General features: G+C 42.9%; 1 protein-coding gene across 1 annotated transcript in view; it reads right to left on the reverse strand.

Annotated features, from left to right (window-relative positions):
• The window catches only part of FER1L6 (fer-1 like family member 6), a 173224-nt gene that overhangs the window by 115017 nt on the left and 42598 nt on the right, over positions 1-15609 (reverse strand). The window contains exons 3-7 of the mRNA XM_002692627.6: positions 10658-10778; positions 7224-7278; positions 6619-6750; positions 2751-2813; positions 810-888 (exon numbers count right to left, since the gene is read on the reverse strand). Coding sequence (XP_002692673.5) covers positions 810-888; positions 2751-2813; positions 6619-6750; positions 7224-7278; positions 10658-10778 — 450 coding nt within the window. The remainder of the gene's footprint in view (positions 1-809; positions 889-2750; positions 2814-6618; positions 6751-7223; positions 7279-10657; positions 10779-15609) is intronic.

Below are 15609 nucleotides of genomic sequence, written 5' to 3' on the forward strand. Positions count from 1 at the left end.
ATAAGATTTATGTTTGCTATTGGTTCTGTTACTGATTAACTCTTGACCTTGGACAATCTGCCTAGCACCTCTGAAAAATCAGGGATAATAGTAATAATTACAGTAAACCCATGTGTGACTTATCATAGTCATTATTTTGTGCTAGATTCTATGAAGTGCTTATGCATATATGCTTATGTATATATTCACTTACATATATATTTACTTAATCCTCCAACAACTCTATAGGAGTTGCTATCATATCCCAATTTTTACAAATAAGGAAATTGTAGCACAGACAAGTCAAGTTATTAACAAAAGGTTGCACAGCTAAGAAAGAACAGAGTAGAATTTGAAACCAGGCAAATCTGGCCCCAGAGTCCACATTCTTAACTTCCACATTTCCTTCTTGTGTCTCACAGCAATAAATTGGACAGACTTTGGGAAAATATTTTTAAAAACTGCTCAGAAGTATTCCTGGATTGGGAAGATCCCCTGGAGGAGGGCATGGCAACCCACTCCAGTATTCTTGCCTGGAGAATCTCCATGGACAGAGGAGCCTGGCAGACAACAGTCTATGGGGTCGCAAAGAGCTGGATATGACTGAGCGACTAAGCACACAGCCTATGGACACATAAGACAGCTTTATCATCAGATTGAAAACTTGGAAGAAGAGATCCAAGAGTTACACACAGTTATACCACTTTGCTTAACTGATGCTAAATGTATTGAATGAATGGATAAGTGGATAAAGGCCTAAATGAATTGACTCCTAGGTGTCAGAAGAAGAGAAGAAGAGCAAGGGAGACTGGGAGGCAAATTTTTCTCACCAGGTTGGTTGTACACGGTCCCCAGGTCCACTTTGAAGGAGCCGATCAGTACACTTCCTATCAGCTTGTGGTGAAAGACCTGGGAGAGACGGAGCAGTGAGTCTGGCAACATTAGATTTCTCTTTGAGGCTAAATCTGCGAAAAGGGCTCAAGACAAACCCATCAAAGAGGATTCTAGGCCTTGAACCTTGTCTGGCCTTCACTCTTATCTGGGGCACACTGACATTTGGTTATCGAACCTCAGGGATGGCTGTAAGGGTGGGCAAAGAATCACAGCTTTACCTCACCCTCTAGCAGGATTTTAGCTAAATGTCGTTTCAGGGACACCCGTCAAATCTTACCACCTAAAAGGTTTTTGTTTTTTGTTTGTTTGTAGCCAAAATGAACTCTAGAGTAGCCCAATATTCAAATCTACCTCTGCGTTTAGAAACTCTACCCAACCTTTTTTTTTTTGGCTTTGTCATGGGGTCTTAGCTGTGGCATGCAGGATCTTCCTTGCACCATGAGGGATCTTCTGTTGTAGCACATGGGCTCTACAGTTGTGGCACATAGGCTCAGTAATTGCAGCACTCAGACTTAGTAGCTCCACAGCATATGGGATCTTAGTTCCCTGACCAGGCATCAAACCCATGTCCCCTGTATTGCAAGGTAGATTCTTAACCACTAGGCCACCAGGGAAGTCCCAACTCTACCCATCTTTAAATGCTGAGAGCAAACGTTGCCTCCTTCCAACAGCCCTGCCTGATCCGTCACAACTGAACATGTTCCCTTTCTCTCCTAAAATCTCACAATGCTTTGCTCACAACTTTCCCATCCCTACTGTCTTGAGAAGTTTTAGACATGTACAGTAGGCAGGACAAAAGAGCCTGTCATCTTCAATATTTTGTCTGATAAGTCAGTAGACTGCTGGCTGTTTACAGCAGAACATCTTTCATTCTAAATGCAATTAAGATAAAAAAGTTCTACAGGAAGCTGGCAGAGCTGGGCCTGGGTCCAGAAGCCACAAAACTCCTGAAGAATCAGGACTAGTTTAACCTTTAACCCAGAAAAGAGAAAACTGAGGGTGTGGATGAAGGGTGATAGTAACTCAGGTGTCTCCCACTCTTGAAAATACTGCCATCTAAAAGCAGGTAAGGGTACCTTTGCAGTTCTCAAGCTGCAGGAAGAGAGATTTCAGGTTACTATAAGGATAATTGTTATAACAGAACTCTCCAGCAATGGAATGGGCCTCTCTAGAAGTACTGACCTCCCCATCACTGGATATAATCAAGTAGTGCCTAAGAACCCCATGTCATATGTCATGGAAGTGGTGGAGAAGTATTCTTGTACTGGCTGGAAGTTGAACTACATGGCCTCTGAGCTTCCTTCTAACAATAAAATTCTATGAGATCCTTGATTCAAGGACAGTTTTCTACCTTCTTCTTCCAAGTTAGAGAAACAGAGATAGGCAATACCAGCTTTGATCCTCTGCTAAAAATCCACTTGCCCCACAGAGAGTCATGACCCTTGTCTATGATGCTGCATAAAACCTAACTATTAACTGTTCCTCTGAACTCTACACAGTCCCCTCAGAGCCTGCAATAAAGCTGATCCCACAAACAGGTGGTTGTCTGAGTGATGCAATGAGACAACATCTGGGCAATGTCCCAGGTCCCGAAATATCTTCTCATCACCTGTCAGCATGCCTGAAATTCACATGTAAAGAATGTTTGGCACCTGGTGACTTCTCATTCTTCAAGAGTCACATTCTTTAAGTACCCCCAAGCAAGATTCCACTATTACCTAAACCTTAATGCAGAACTTATGTATAATATAATATAATATAATATAATATAATATAGATTGAGTGGGTGAAGAAGATAGGCAAGGAAGTCTTCAAGACTTCCCAAAGCCTAGAATCTCTCCCACCTCCATCACCATCACCACCAATGATATACTTACTGAGATTTTGATGATCTTGTCAAAAAGATGCAATTGGGGCCCAATGAAGTCGAAGACAAAGTACTGTAAAACAAAGTTCATTCTGCATGTAAGAACTTTCATGTAAGAACTCTGTTCTTCAATACTTCTAATTCTGCATTGTTCTAATGAATTGCTGCAAGGTTCCCAATGGCATAACTCTATCATCAATTAATTGACTTGTTTAATTTGTTTGATTTGTTTTCACTGAAACTTGTTTAATGTTTTCTTTTTTTTCAAATAGGAAAAAAAAAAAACACCAATTACATCTTTTTACAATATATACGTAAGCTTTCCTCTAAAATGGACATGAGAATTGGAATTATTGGATCATAGCTTGTGTGCATGTAAATTTTTAGTAGCTAGCATAATTTTTTTCCAAAGGTGCTAAAACATTTTACATTCCCACTGGCAGCATATGAAAATAGCCATTTCTCCATTCCCTTGCTAACCCCTGAATTGTCGGTTTTCTTATATATTCATTTTTATTGCTTATATATAATGATGACTGAAAATATATCTCATTGTGGTTTTAATTTGGAGTAAACTTGATTAAAATTTCATTTTCTTGGGATTTTTCAGCTTCAAACATCCTTGTGAAATTCCCAAGACTGACCAGGAAAATAATAAAAAGAAATTATGGGGAAGGAAGATTTCTAATTTGAAAAAAGTGATTGAATTTTAGAGTTGAAGAAAATATATAGAGTAGTTTCCATATTCTACATATAAAGATTGAAGGTGAGAAAATTTAAAAGACACGCCTGGAGTCATACAGCTAGTTCTTGCTGAGCCAGGGACCAAAGTTAAGTTCCCCTAAAGTTATCATAAAAGGAATTCAAGTGCTAGATGTTTCACCATCGGAATTTTGTCAAGTTCCCGAAGTGAGGTAGGATGCTCCTCATGCAGAAAGCTGGAGTAGTGCTTTGTTACAGCCTGTGTGTTTTAAGGACTGAAGGTGGAAGCCGAGTCAAAACTAGGAAGTTGTTTCTTGGATTGTTTGGTATTTGAGCTGCAAGATGGAGGAATGACACCAAGACATTAGAGCTGAACAGGACAGCAGTGGGAAAGGGAGAAGGGGTCACCAACAGCTTGCTTTTAAAGGCAGAACAGAAAAGCTAAAACATGGAAGGAAAACCAAAGATGTCATCAAACACTAGAATAAGAGACCTTCAAAATGGCAGTCCTGCAGTATCAATGAAAAGCTACATTAAGGTTATATTATGTTTAGTGTCTCCTGGTTAAGAGAACAGGAAGCTATGTATAACATTTCAGGAAATTTTTCATATATATGTTCAAACTTTTCAAGAGTTTTGGTGTTCAGAAAATCTTTTCTGTGCAAAACTCATTTGCGTGAAGTTCTTCATTCTCTGGTATATGAGCTGCTGTGGGTTCCTTTGGACCAGTAAATTAGTTCTAAAATGTATTGCCTTCCACTGAGTTTCACATGTTTCAGACTCAACTGTCTCACAGAGGGTCCCTGGACCTCTGAAGCCACACACATTTTTCTAGCTGGGAAAGATTCCCCAGCCTCTACTAACTGATTCCTTCAACATCTGATGAACTTCAGGCTTGAAAATTAGAGTCCAAGTCTGTAACAAAGATTTTTAATTCAGCTTTTGTTTTCACTTGATTTCCCAATGATTACGTTTAGCCCAATGGAATGTCACTTAGATGCAAGACTTGTTTGCATAAAGCAAATACTTATTCTCATTAACAAGTCTGTAGAGTTTTGCAGTTTTAAAGCTCTTCCACACACGTTATTTCATATCGCATTCACGCTGAAAGATGTTATGGAGGTGGGGAGAAGAACAGGAAGGAGAAGACTGCCACTTTAACTCATGGTAAAAGGCTGTAAGGCAGGAGTGATAAAGAGGAAAGGAGTTAACAGCTCAAAGGTTCTGGAGGCGGGGAGTAGAACAGGAAGGAGACATTGCCACTCTAATAGTTTTAGTTAACAGCTCAAATGGGATTTGGGAATTTTCTGTTGATTTTATTATGCATACTCCCCCGACTTCCTTTTCAATTTCCACTCTCATTAAAAAATTAATTAAGAGTTGACTGCACTTTTTGACAATTCATGGTGTTGAAGTGTCTGGGAGGAACAAGCACTCTTGCACATAGTTGGAATGTAAATCATTACCTCTTTGGAGGGCAATGTGGTGATATCAAAATTTAAATACATACACTCTTCATCCCAATTATGCCATTTAAATATCATTATAAGTAGTATCCAAAGGCTGAAAAAAATTTTAATATCCATCAATGAGAGACTGACTGGTTTAGTAAATTATAGTAAGTACATGCAATGGAAAACTCTACAGCAAAGAAGGGAAAATAAGGTTGAACTAGATGTCTTGATACAGACTAATCTCCAGGATACATCATTTTGTGAAAAGCCCAAGGTCCAGGACAGTCTGTGTAGAACACTACCATTTGGCTACAATATTTGTTCACATTCTTATGCACACCTGGAATATTTCTGGAAAGATACACAAAAGCCTGGTGAGAAAGTCTGCCTCCAGGGAGGAGGACTTAGAGATCAAAGATCAGGGGAAACACATATACTGTATATATTTTCTCATAAATCATTTTATACTTTTTGCATCTTTGACAGTTTTTAAAAACTGTGTAATCTTTTTATTTAGAAATGAGAAATTAGTGTGTATAAACTTAGAAGATCTATGTCTCTCTTTGATGTTTTCCTTTACAATTTTTATGCTGCTTAGAAAAATACCACTGCTTTACTTTCCAAATCAGTATGACTATGTCAAAATTAATAATTAAATTTTCAGTGTTTCTGCTCTGCAAATGAATGTTTATCTTCTTACTAGCCAACACATTTATTGAATATATACTCAGAACTTATGATGGATGAAGATGAGTTTATAAGAAATTGGTACAACCAATATGGAAAACAGTATGAAGGTTCCTCAAAAAATTAAAAACAGAACTACTATACGATCCAGCAATTCTACTTCTGAGTGTTTATCTGAATAAAACACAAATTCGAAAGGATATATGCCTCCCTGTGTTCAGTACTATTTATAATAGCCAAGATATGGAAGAAACTTTGTCCATCAACAGATGTATGTATAAAGAAGATGTGATATATATACACAATGGAGTATTTCTCAACCATAAAAAAACAACAATGAAATACTGCCATTTGCGACAGCATGGACAGAGCTGGAGGGTAACATTCTGAGCAAAATAAATCAGACAGAGAAAGATAAATACCAGATGATTTCACTTACATGTGGAATCTAAAAAAGAAAACAAATCAGCTAACTTAACTAAACTCCTGGATACAGAGAACAAACTGATGGTTGCTAGAGGGGAGGGGTGTTGAGGGGATGAGTGAAAGGGAGCAAGAGGTGTGAACTACCAGTTATAAAGTAAATAAGCCATGGAGATGTAAATTAGAGCACAGAAAATATAGTCAAGATTATTATAATAACTTTGTGTGGTGGCAGATGGTAACCAGATTTACCACGGTGATCATTTCATAATACATTAAAAAACTTCATTACTAAGTTGTAAGACAACTAAGACTATCTAAGACTAATATAATATTGTAAGTCAGTTATACTCTAATGATATTTTTTAAGTAATAAGAAAATGGGTCTATTGAAAACAGCAATGAATTTAAAATCAGGAGGAATTCCTTGCCTCGGGCTGCCCATTGTCTGTTAAGTTCTGTTGGTAAGGAGGCTCAGGGAGTTTGCCTCGGGCTTAGATGAGGGATGGGAAGCAGTCAGGAGGAGCACAGATTTTCTGTTTGGCTTAAGAATGCTGCCATGTGGTGAAGAGCATGTTGGTGGAGGGGAAGCTGGTGACCCCCATGACTTACTTCGTTGTAAAATGGGCTGTTGGTTCCTTCCTTCACTGTGCTTTGCTTCTTCTCATCCCCGACCTCGATGATCACAACCGGATCTATGTTCTCACCCACCAGCTGGCGGGCCTCCGTGATGGTTATGGCGATCTATAACACAAAGCAGCGTGCACACACTCGGCCTGGCTGCTCAGTCACACAGGACGAGCTGGGGGAGGGCTCCCCTGGTGACTCAGTGGTAAAGAATCCGCCTGCCAATGCAGGAGACACACGTTCGATCGATCCCTGGTCTGGGGAGATTCCTACCGAGGAGCAACTAAGCCCATGCACCGCAACTACTGAGCCTGTGCTCTAGAGCCTGAGAGCCACAACTACTGAAGCCCGTGGGACGCAAGTACTGAAGCCCTTACACCCTAGAGCCCATGCTCCGCAGCAAGAGAAGTCACTACAGTGAAAGGCTCCTGCACCTCGCCTAGAGAGTAGCCCTTGCTCACCACAACTAGAGAAAAGCCTGTACAGCAGCGAAGACCTAGCACAGCCAACAATAAATGAATAAATAAAACTATTTTTTAAAAAAAGAAGAAGAGCTGGCAGAGGCTGGGTAGGAAGGACTCATCACTTACTTGGTAATTTTGGGATCTGACCTCCCCATCGTGGATCTTAGTCAACAGTTTTGATCTATTGAAAAAAGTTTAACACATATGTTTCATTAAGTAAAAACCTACCTGTGGAATCTAGAAAAATGAACCTATTTCCAGGGCAGGAATAGAGATACAGATGTAGAGAATGGACGAATTGACTGAGCAACTTCACTTTCTTTAGAGTTACCTGGTGGCTCAGATGGTAAAGAGTTTGCCTGCAACGCAGGAGACCTGAGTTCGGGAAGATTCCCTGGAGAAGGAAATGGCAACCCACTCCAGTATTCTTGCCTGGAGAATCCCATGGATGGAGGAACCTGGTGGGCTACAGTCCATAGGGTCGCAAAGAGTCCGACAGGACTGAGCGACTTCACCTTCACTCTCACAGGGATGGGGTAGGGAGGGTGGGACAAACTGAGAGTAGCACTGACATAGGTACCATGTGCGCAAGAGCTAGTGGGAGCTGCTGCATAGCACAGGGCGCTCCGGGCCGTGCTCCGCGGTGACCTAGAGGGGTGGGGGAGGGGGGCCCAAAGGGAAGGACATGCATACACAGGGCTGATTCTCTTCATTGCACAGCAGAAACTAATACACAGTTGTAAAACAATTATACTGCAAAAAAACACACATAAATGTTTCTTCAAAACTATTCTCTAAAAAAATAAATAAAAGAACCTACCTTAAATCCATAAGCCACGCTAATATTTTCCCAGGTATTTCTAAGTGCTTTTATTTATACTAGATATCCTCTCCCCATCTCTGGAGTAGATAAATGTAAATGGACACGTAACTTAACCTCTCTAGGACTCAGTTTTCCCGTCTTAAAAAATGGAGCTAATAATAACCCATATACATGGAGTGTATACAATTAAAAGATGTAACATATATAAAGATTTAAATTAGCATATGGCAAGATTAAATGTCAACTCTTATTGTGAGTATGATTATCAGTAGCATTTATTTCTTATTTTACAGAACGAGAACCTGAGATGCCCCAGCAAATCAGTGGCAGACCTGAGTCTAAATAAGAATCTTCTTTCTCTGCTGTCTGGTCCTAGCCAGATGACCACTTTGCCATTTCTCACCTATACAGCAATTCTGGGTTTCATGATTGCTTTTAGGAGAAAAAAAAAAACAAACAAGCGGTTAAAAAAAAATAAAAAAGAAAGAAAATTGGAAGGAAAACCAGCCATCTTAGTGAGATTTCACTTTCAGGGCACTTCATTTGTCTGGACTGTCATGAGTAATTGAAAACAGATGTGCAATACCTGGGCATTTAGAGATTGGATAATAATAGAAAGATATGAGGAATCCCTGTTGTCACAGAAGCACAATGGGTGGGGAAAAATACAGCTCGAGTTTCTATAGAATTTTATTCTCTTGCCTTCTAGCAACACTGCATCTGATTTCATTCTATTTCTGCTGATTGTAACTGACTCTAGTAGAGAATAACCTAGTAAGAATCTCAAGGCTTTGGAGTCAGACTGATCTGAATTAGAATATCTGTTTTCCCCAGTTTTGTGACATTAACCTTAATTTCTTCATCTAAAAATAGAAATAATTTCTACTGCATAGGGTTGCTCTATGGATTAAAAGAAATATTGCATGTAGGAAAAGATAGATATTAAAGGGTATCTGTTCTTTAATAAAATGGCAAACCTGTACCGAGCATTTACTATGTGAAAACTCTGTGTTAGTCTCAGGGAGAAAACATGAAGAAGTCATCATCTTGGTCCTTGCAGAGCTAGCAATCTATCCAAGGGAGAGAGGACCAGAATATATAAAGAGAACTATTAAGTACAAAATGTGTCATAGGGAAAGAGCGTAACAGAAGTTCAGAGAAGAGAAATATTCGTGAGAGCCAAACTAAGCAATAAAGATGTCACTACAGAGGTCAAGTTTGAATTGAGCACTGGTGGATGGGTAGAATTTTAATTGATGGAAAATCCACTGACCAAGGAGAAAGGAAAAGGCTAGTTACTTCTCTTTCACTTGCCTTTCTCTACCAATGCAGTACTATTATCCTAGTAAAATAAATGTCAAAGGACCCATTAAAGGATATTAAAAATAATTGAAATCCTGATTCTGGAGTTTGATGGGGGTAGGTGTCAAGGTGCAGTGTAGGGGGGAAGGAGATATTACAGTGAGTATGAGCATACAAATGTCATGCCTTCTTTTAAGAGTCAATCTCTGAGTTATCACCTTTTCTGATTTCCATCTCTCTCTGCCCCCCTACCCGACCCTTACACACATATACTGTGCATCCTGTCACAGTCCAGTAATAACAACTCAGCATCTTCCTGCCACCCAGGGAAGCACTAATTTGCTCTACTGATAGTAATAATCCTGAGTGGAAAAGGAAAGGATGGCATGAGGAATTATCATAAATAAGAAATGGACACAAATCAAAGGGCATCTAGCCCCAATTATTGGCTTCCCCATAACCAGACTGTTTACTCTGAAAACTGTAGTCTGCTCTTGCTGTGACATGGGTTGGACTTGTGACTTGCACTGGCCAACAGAATGCAGCAGAAGTGACTTTTGCCAATTTCAAGCCTAGGTTCAAGAGATCTCGTGTACACTTCCACTCTTTCTTTCAGAACTCTGGCATTAGCCCCACTGGAAAAAGTTTGGGAGGAATTCCCTGGTGGTCCAGTGGTTAGGACTCCCCACTTTCCCTGCAGGGGGTGTGGGTTCAGTACCTGGTCAGGGAATTAATATCCCACAAACTGTGTCGCCAAAAAAAAAAAAAAAAAGAAAAAGCCTAGCTTGCTAGAGGATGCAATACTATAGTGAGAAAAGCCCCATAGCCCCAGATAAAGAAATCCTAGGCCAGCGCACAACGGACCAACCCTCAAACTAAAATCAACAGAGCTGCGAAACGATGAGAGAAACATGAGTGATGTACTTGTGACAATCCGGAACCAGTAAAGACTAACCAACTAACCCGTAGACTCATGAGCAATAATGAATTCTTACATTAAGCCTTGGGATTATTTGTTACACACCGATAGCTAACTGAGAGAGCAGATTGCGTGCAGAAGGTCAGTTTGTTCTGACTTTTTGTTGGGTAGTAAAAGAACCACTTTCTCATTTGGGACAAACACAAAGCTAAGACATCTAGCGTCTCGATGACTTACAGAACAGGTGAGGGACAGCTCCTGATTCTGTCTCCTGCTGCTGTTGTCATTCCTGAACAATGAGGGACATGAAGATTGAAAACTAGAAGCTGGTAGAGCCGGGGCCCTGGCCAGCACTGCCATAGAGAAAGTGAAGGGGACACAGCACGCTGGCTTCCTGCCTCCGACCTTCAGCTCCTTGTACACAGGGACTGGTGTTATTCTCCCAGAGCCTGCAGGGTACCTGGCACAAGGGAGGTGCTCAGTAGGAGTAGGCTGCTTGCCTGTGCAACACTGTACCTTCTCTTTGGAGGAGATGAGGGGACAGGAGTGATGGAAGTATTGTCGGAAATCAAATCTCCTCCCAGGCCTTCCTGGTGAGAAGGTCCCTCCTGTGGTGTTTCTGCTTCAGCTTGATCATCTAGAGAAGCAAAGAGAACAGTCTATTAAATACGCCACACCGTGGCGATCTGAGCCTCGACTCTGTCCAGCGCTATGCCAGTCACCACAAACACACAAGGAGACCAGAAGACAGTCCTTGATCTCATGGACCTTAACATTTTAGTGGCAGAAAGGCCAGACACATGCTATGCATCTTCTGTTTCCAAAAAAAGGGTAGATTTGTATGCTAGTGTTGTGGGGTTATGGCTTATGAATTTAAAGATGCGCTTTCAAGTCACAACCTTGCCACATTTAGACTTTAGACAACTAACTTATTACCTCTGCGTCTCATTAGCAAAATGTCATGTGCATAAAAATTACCTGTGAAGCTGTTAAAATGCAGATTCTGATTCAGTAGGTCCAGCGTAGGGCCCAAGACTCTGCATTTCTAAAAGCAAGGTCCCTGGTGAGGTCATTCCTGCTGTCCGAGGGCTAGTTTTGAGTAACAAGGTGCAATAGCTTGAATAATGTTCCCCAAAGAGATCAGATCTCGGTCTATTTTCATATATGTAATTTTGTACAGAACCTCAATATACAACACAAGTCTGTTGACACCAAGCTGTTCTATGTGCCATGAGGTGGAATGTAGGGCAGTGACCTTCTTCCAGCCTCACCATCACCCTCTTCAGCAACCCCTGAAGCCATTTCTTAGAACCCTGGGCTCTCCGGGAAACTGGTAAGCTTCTAAATCCCTTCCAGCTTTGATATATATTGATTCTCTGATTTGAATTAGTGAACCAACAAAACAGAACCGAGTCAGAAGGCAGAATAATGCAGCCCATGCTGCCACAGGGGCTCATGGACACAGACCTCATAGGTGTCCAGTAGTTATAGAAAGGATGACTGAGCCCATCTGCTCTGACTCTTCTGTCACTTGGGAAACAAAAGTCCAGCCTGCAGAGACCCTAGAGTAATGCCAGTACCCAACTGTGCGACATGAAGTGTGAAGATAAACTTTATTGCTCCCCGTCTTGACCACAGGGCCTCAGGAATGAGGAGCAACTGTTACAGAGTCAGGTTTCCAGTGAACATTCTTAGGAACCTTACACATGCCAGAATCTAGGCTATGTTAGATGTGCAAGATGGAGAAATTAGCAAAACATGGACCCTTCTCTGTAGGGGTTTATATGCAGGAGGGTGAGACCGACCTGGAGGTGGGAAGGCAGTCAGCTGAAGCTTCATCCATAGCCAACATTCATTCACTCACTCATTCATTCACTCACTCAGTCATCCATTCATTCACTCCCTCATTCATTCATTCACTCCCTCATTCATTCATTCACTCCCTCATTCATTCAGTCACTGAAATACTGTGTCCTACCAATCAAGTAACCAAGCAGCATCCACTGTAACCTTCTTTTAAAAAAAAAAAAAGATTATGTTTCTCTTTTGAAAACCCCTCTTTTGGAAATTTGCACTTAGAATATGTCTGAAGTCCGCTGCTGCTGCTGCTGCTAAGTCGCTTCAGTCGTGTCCGACTCTGTGTGACCCCACAGACGGCAGCCCACCAGGCTCCCATGTCCCTGGGATTCTCCAGGCAAGAACACTGGAGTGGGTTGCCATTTCTTTCTCCAATGCGTGAAAGTGAAAAATGAAAGGGAAGTCTCTCAGTTGTGTCCGACTCTTCGCAACCCCATGGACTGCAGCCTACCAGGCTCCTCCACCCATGGGATTTTCCAGGCAAGAGTAGTGGAGTTGGGTGCCATTGACTCTAATTCCCTACTTACCTGACTGCCATCTCCTCCTGGCCCACCTGCTCCTCTGGTCCTGCCCTCATTGCTTTCTAGTTACTCACTCCCATCCCTTCTAACAAGCCACCTCCTGCTTGGAGTTTTTCTTCACAGGCTGCTCCACCTGAGTTGCTCTCACTGCCCTGGCAGGCTCCCACTCATCCTCGATGTTGTAACTTAAATATTTCCCCCGCCGATGGAGCCCCTCTCGAACCACACTAAAAGAAATCCTCCAATAGACTCCCCTTAGGCACACAGTCTGTTTTCTTTCCAGCACTTTTCTCCACTTGTAATACAGTTTTCTCATCAGGGCCCCCATGGATAACAGATGGCCCAACCAGGACAGGATGTTCTGAGGACTTTTTACAAAGGTGTGGGTGTAGAAAAACCACAAAGGGTTGTAGAGTTATCTGGAGCTCATGGCAGCCAAGCTGATGCCACTCGGAGACCCTCCAGATGAGGAGAGAGAATAGTTACTAGGACCTGAGGAGAGAGGAGGTCGGGTCCCATGGGCTGCCCTAGAAGGGGGTCAACCATCATCCAGTTGGGGACACGTCCTGACCTCCCTCTCCCAGACCTCGTGCTGGGGTGCACCACTGGGAAAGCGACCTGGGTGGTGCCTCCAGGGGGGTCAGCCTCCTAGGACAGAGAACAGACCAACAAGGGTGGAGAATAGATCTGGAGGGCCAAACGGAAGAGTCCCCCACAGGACTGTCCTCCCTCTAACCTATCCAGTGTCACCATCGTATACCCAGAATCTGGCACAACACCCAACACTTAGAAGACATGCCATTAATATTTGTTAAATGAATGATGATCGTGGAAGGTACCCAACAACTACTCATTGGGTAACTAATTAATGGGTACGTGCTTATGTTACAAGCTCAGTTGTGTCCCTGCTCTTTGAGACCCCATGGATTGCAGCCTTCCAGGCTCCTCTCTCCATGGGATTTCGCAGGCAAGAGTACTGGAGAGGGTAGTCATTTCCTCTTCCAGGGTTTTCTTCTGACCCGGGGATCAGATCCACGTCTCTTATGTCTCCTCCATTGGCAGGCAGGTTCTTTACCACTGAGCCACCTGGGAAGCCCAGGTAACTGGTATTTTACAAAATTAAGGCATAGCCATTAGGTCTCAAAATACACAGATGTAAGAGCCACAGACTTTGAGAATCTCTAAACGTTTCACCCAGAGAAGCCCTAACTTCCCCAGTCATGCCAAGAAAGAAAGACCAACTTGTACTCAGTTCCGTAGACTCTGTTTTGTCAATCTGCAGGGTGAGGCCCTGGTCAGCAGGATGGACGCTATTTACTTTCCAGGAGAGGCCTGATTCCTCTTTGCCCTGTTTGCTTTGTGGGTTGAAGACTCTAATTAGAATGAGCCATGGGAGCCAGGTCCTCTGAAATGCCTGTGGTCAGCTGCCCTAAATCTCCACCAGCTTATTCTTTCCCTGCTGCACAGTCAGTGAGGGCTCCTCACTGGAGGCTGACCCGGGGGGTAGGAAAGCCTGGGCTCTGGTGTAAGACGAACCCAGCCTCAGAAGCCAGTTTCTCCATCTATTGGTTGTGTAACCTTGAGCAAGCACTTACCCTCTCTGAACCTCTTCTAAAACAGGGGCAAAAGAACCTACATTTCAGAGTCATGAATAATGTATGTCAAATCAAAAGCAGAAGGGGCTTATTCAATGTGTCAGAGATATTATTTTTCATAAGGTCCTTGAAGAAAGGAACTATTTGTTTTTCAACCTTGTACCTCCAGGACTACTGCAGGGTCCTACTTAGGATTGTAATTTCAAGAATATCAAGAAGGACCCTAGAGTCTTTTCTACCCACTCCCCGATACCTTCTATTTCACCCAATAGGCAAGTACTTCTCTTGAGCTTTAAACCTTGTCTTCAATTAAAATGTGATGCCTCTCCTGTCCCATCCAAGGATGACTTAATCATTATTATTATTAGCACTTCAGTATGATGAATTCCCGTATTTTTCTTTAGTAAGATTGGGTTTTACATGGGAGTGAGGAGTGGAGTTGGGGTTGGGGAGGGCAGAGATAAGGCTACAGGACACCTACAGGACACAGCAGTGAAGGGTAAATGGTGGATCCCTCCAAGGAGACAAGGAGGGTGAAAATAAAACAGACCCATTTTGGTTTAGAAACGGTCCAGAAAGCTGGCTTTGGACTGGCTGTTGTCAGGGCCACCCAGCAAAAGTCTCCAGGCATCACCCTAGACCTGTCCACTGGAAGCAGTTGATCCTCTTTGATTTAATACACTTGACTGTCTCCCTGACTGGGGCCTGGCCTCCACCACCACGGGTCACCTTGTAACTTGGGATTTTCTGCTTTTGGAAAAGGAAGTAGCCCATTCTAAGTGTAGAATATCTGAGAGTCTGGATTTGTATCCCAATGCCGTTGCTTCCTGGCTCTGTGCCGCTCCACCTCCCCCCCCTCAAGGCCGGCTTCAAGGGTCTGTGCAGCCCGCTGAGCCCTGTGATTAGAAGGATTTCGCTGTCCTTGGCTTAGTGCTCTGCAGTCACCATCCAGCTATTCTTAATGAGTTCTTGACAATGGCTTTGCATTTTGGTTTTTTCACTGAGCCCTGCAATCCTGCAGCTGGTCTTTTCCACACTTCAAGTCCTCTCACTGCATCTCTGTGACCTCATTTGTGAAACTGGGATGACTGCGCCTTCTGGCAGGATGATGGAGGGGTTAAATGAGTCCGTGGATGGAAAGCCTCCCCCAGAGCAGCTGCTGCCCTCCCACTGATTTTCATCATCTCACTTGCTTTCCCCATGCCCCTCATGGTCAGCTGAGCCCACACTCCAAACACTTATCAAAGGGAGAAGCTGGGACTTGGAGGTGCTGAGTGGTTTATCCTGGGGCACAGAGCAAATCAGAACAGAGCCGGGAGCCTGAGCTCTTCTGTCACTGCCTCCTTGTGGGGGCCTTTCATGGCCCAGCAGGTGTCCACCCACCCACCTGGCTCAGCGACCAGATGACCCAGCACCGGTGGGGATCGCCATGGGTGCACACTTGGGGTTGGCAGGGTTTGAAGACCCAGACACAGTTCCCACCTCACTCCCACGG

The sequence above is a fragment of the Bos taurus genome, chromosome 14, assembly GCF_002263795.3.
Source record: "Bos taurus isolate L1 Dominette 01449 registration number 42190680 breed Hereford chromosome 14, ARS-UCD2.0, whole genome shotgun sequence".
NCBI lineage: Eukaryota > Metazoa > Chordata > Mammalia > Artiodactyla > Bovidae > Bos > Bos taurus.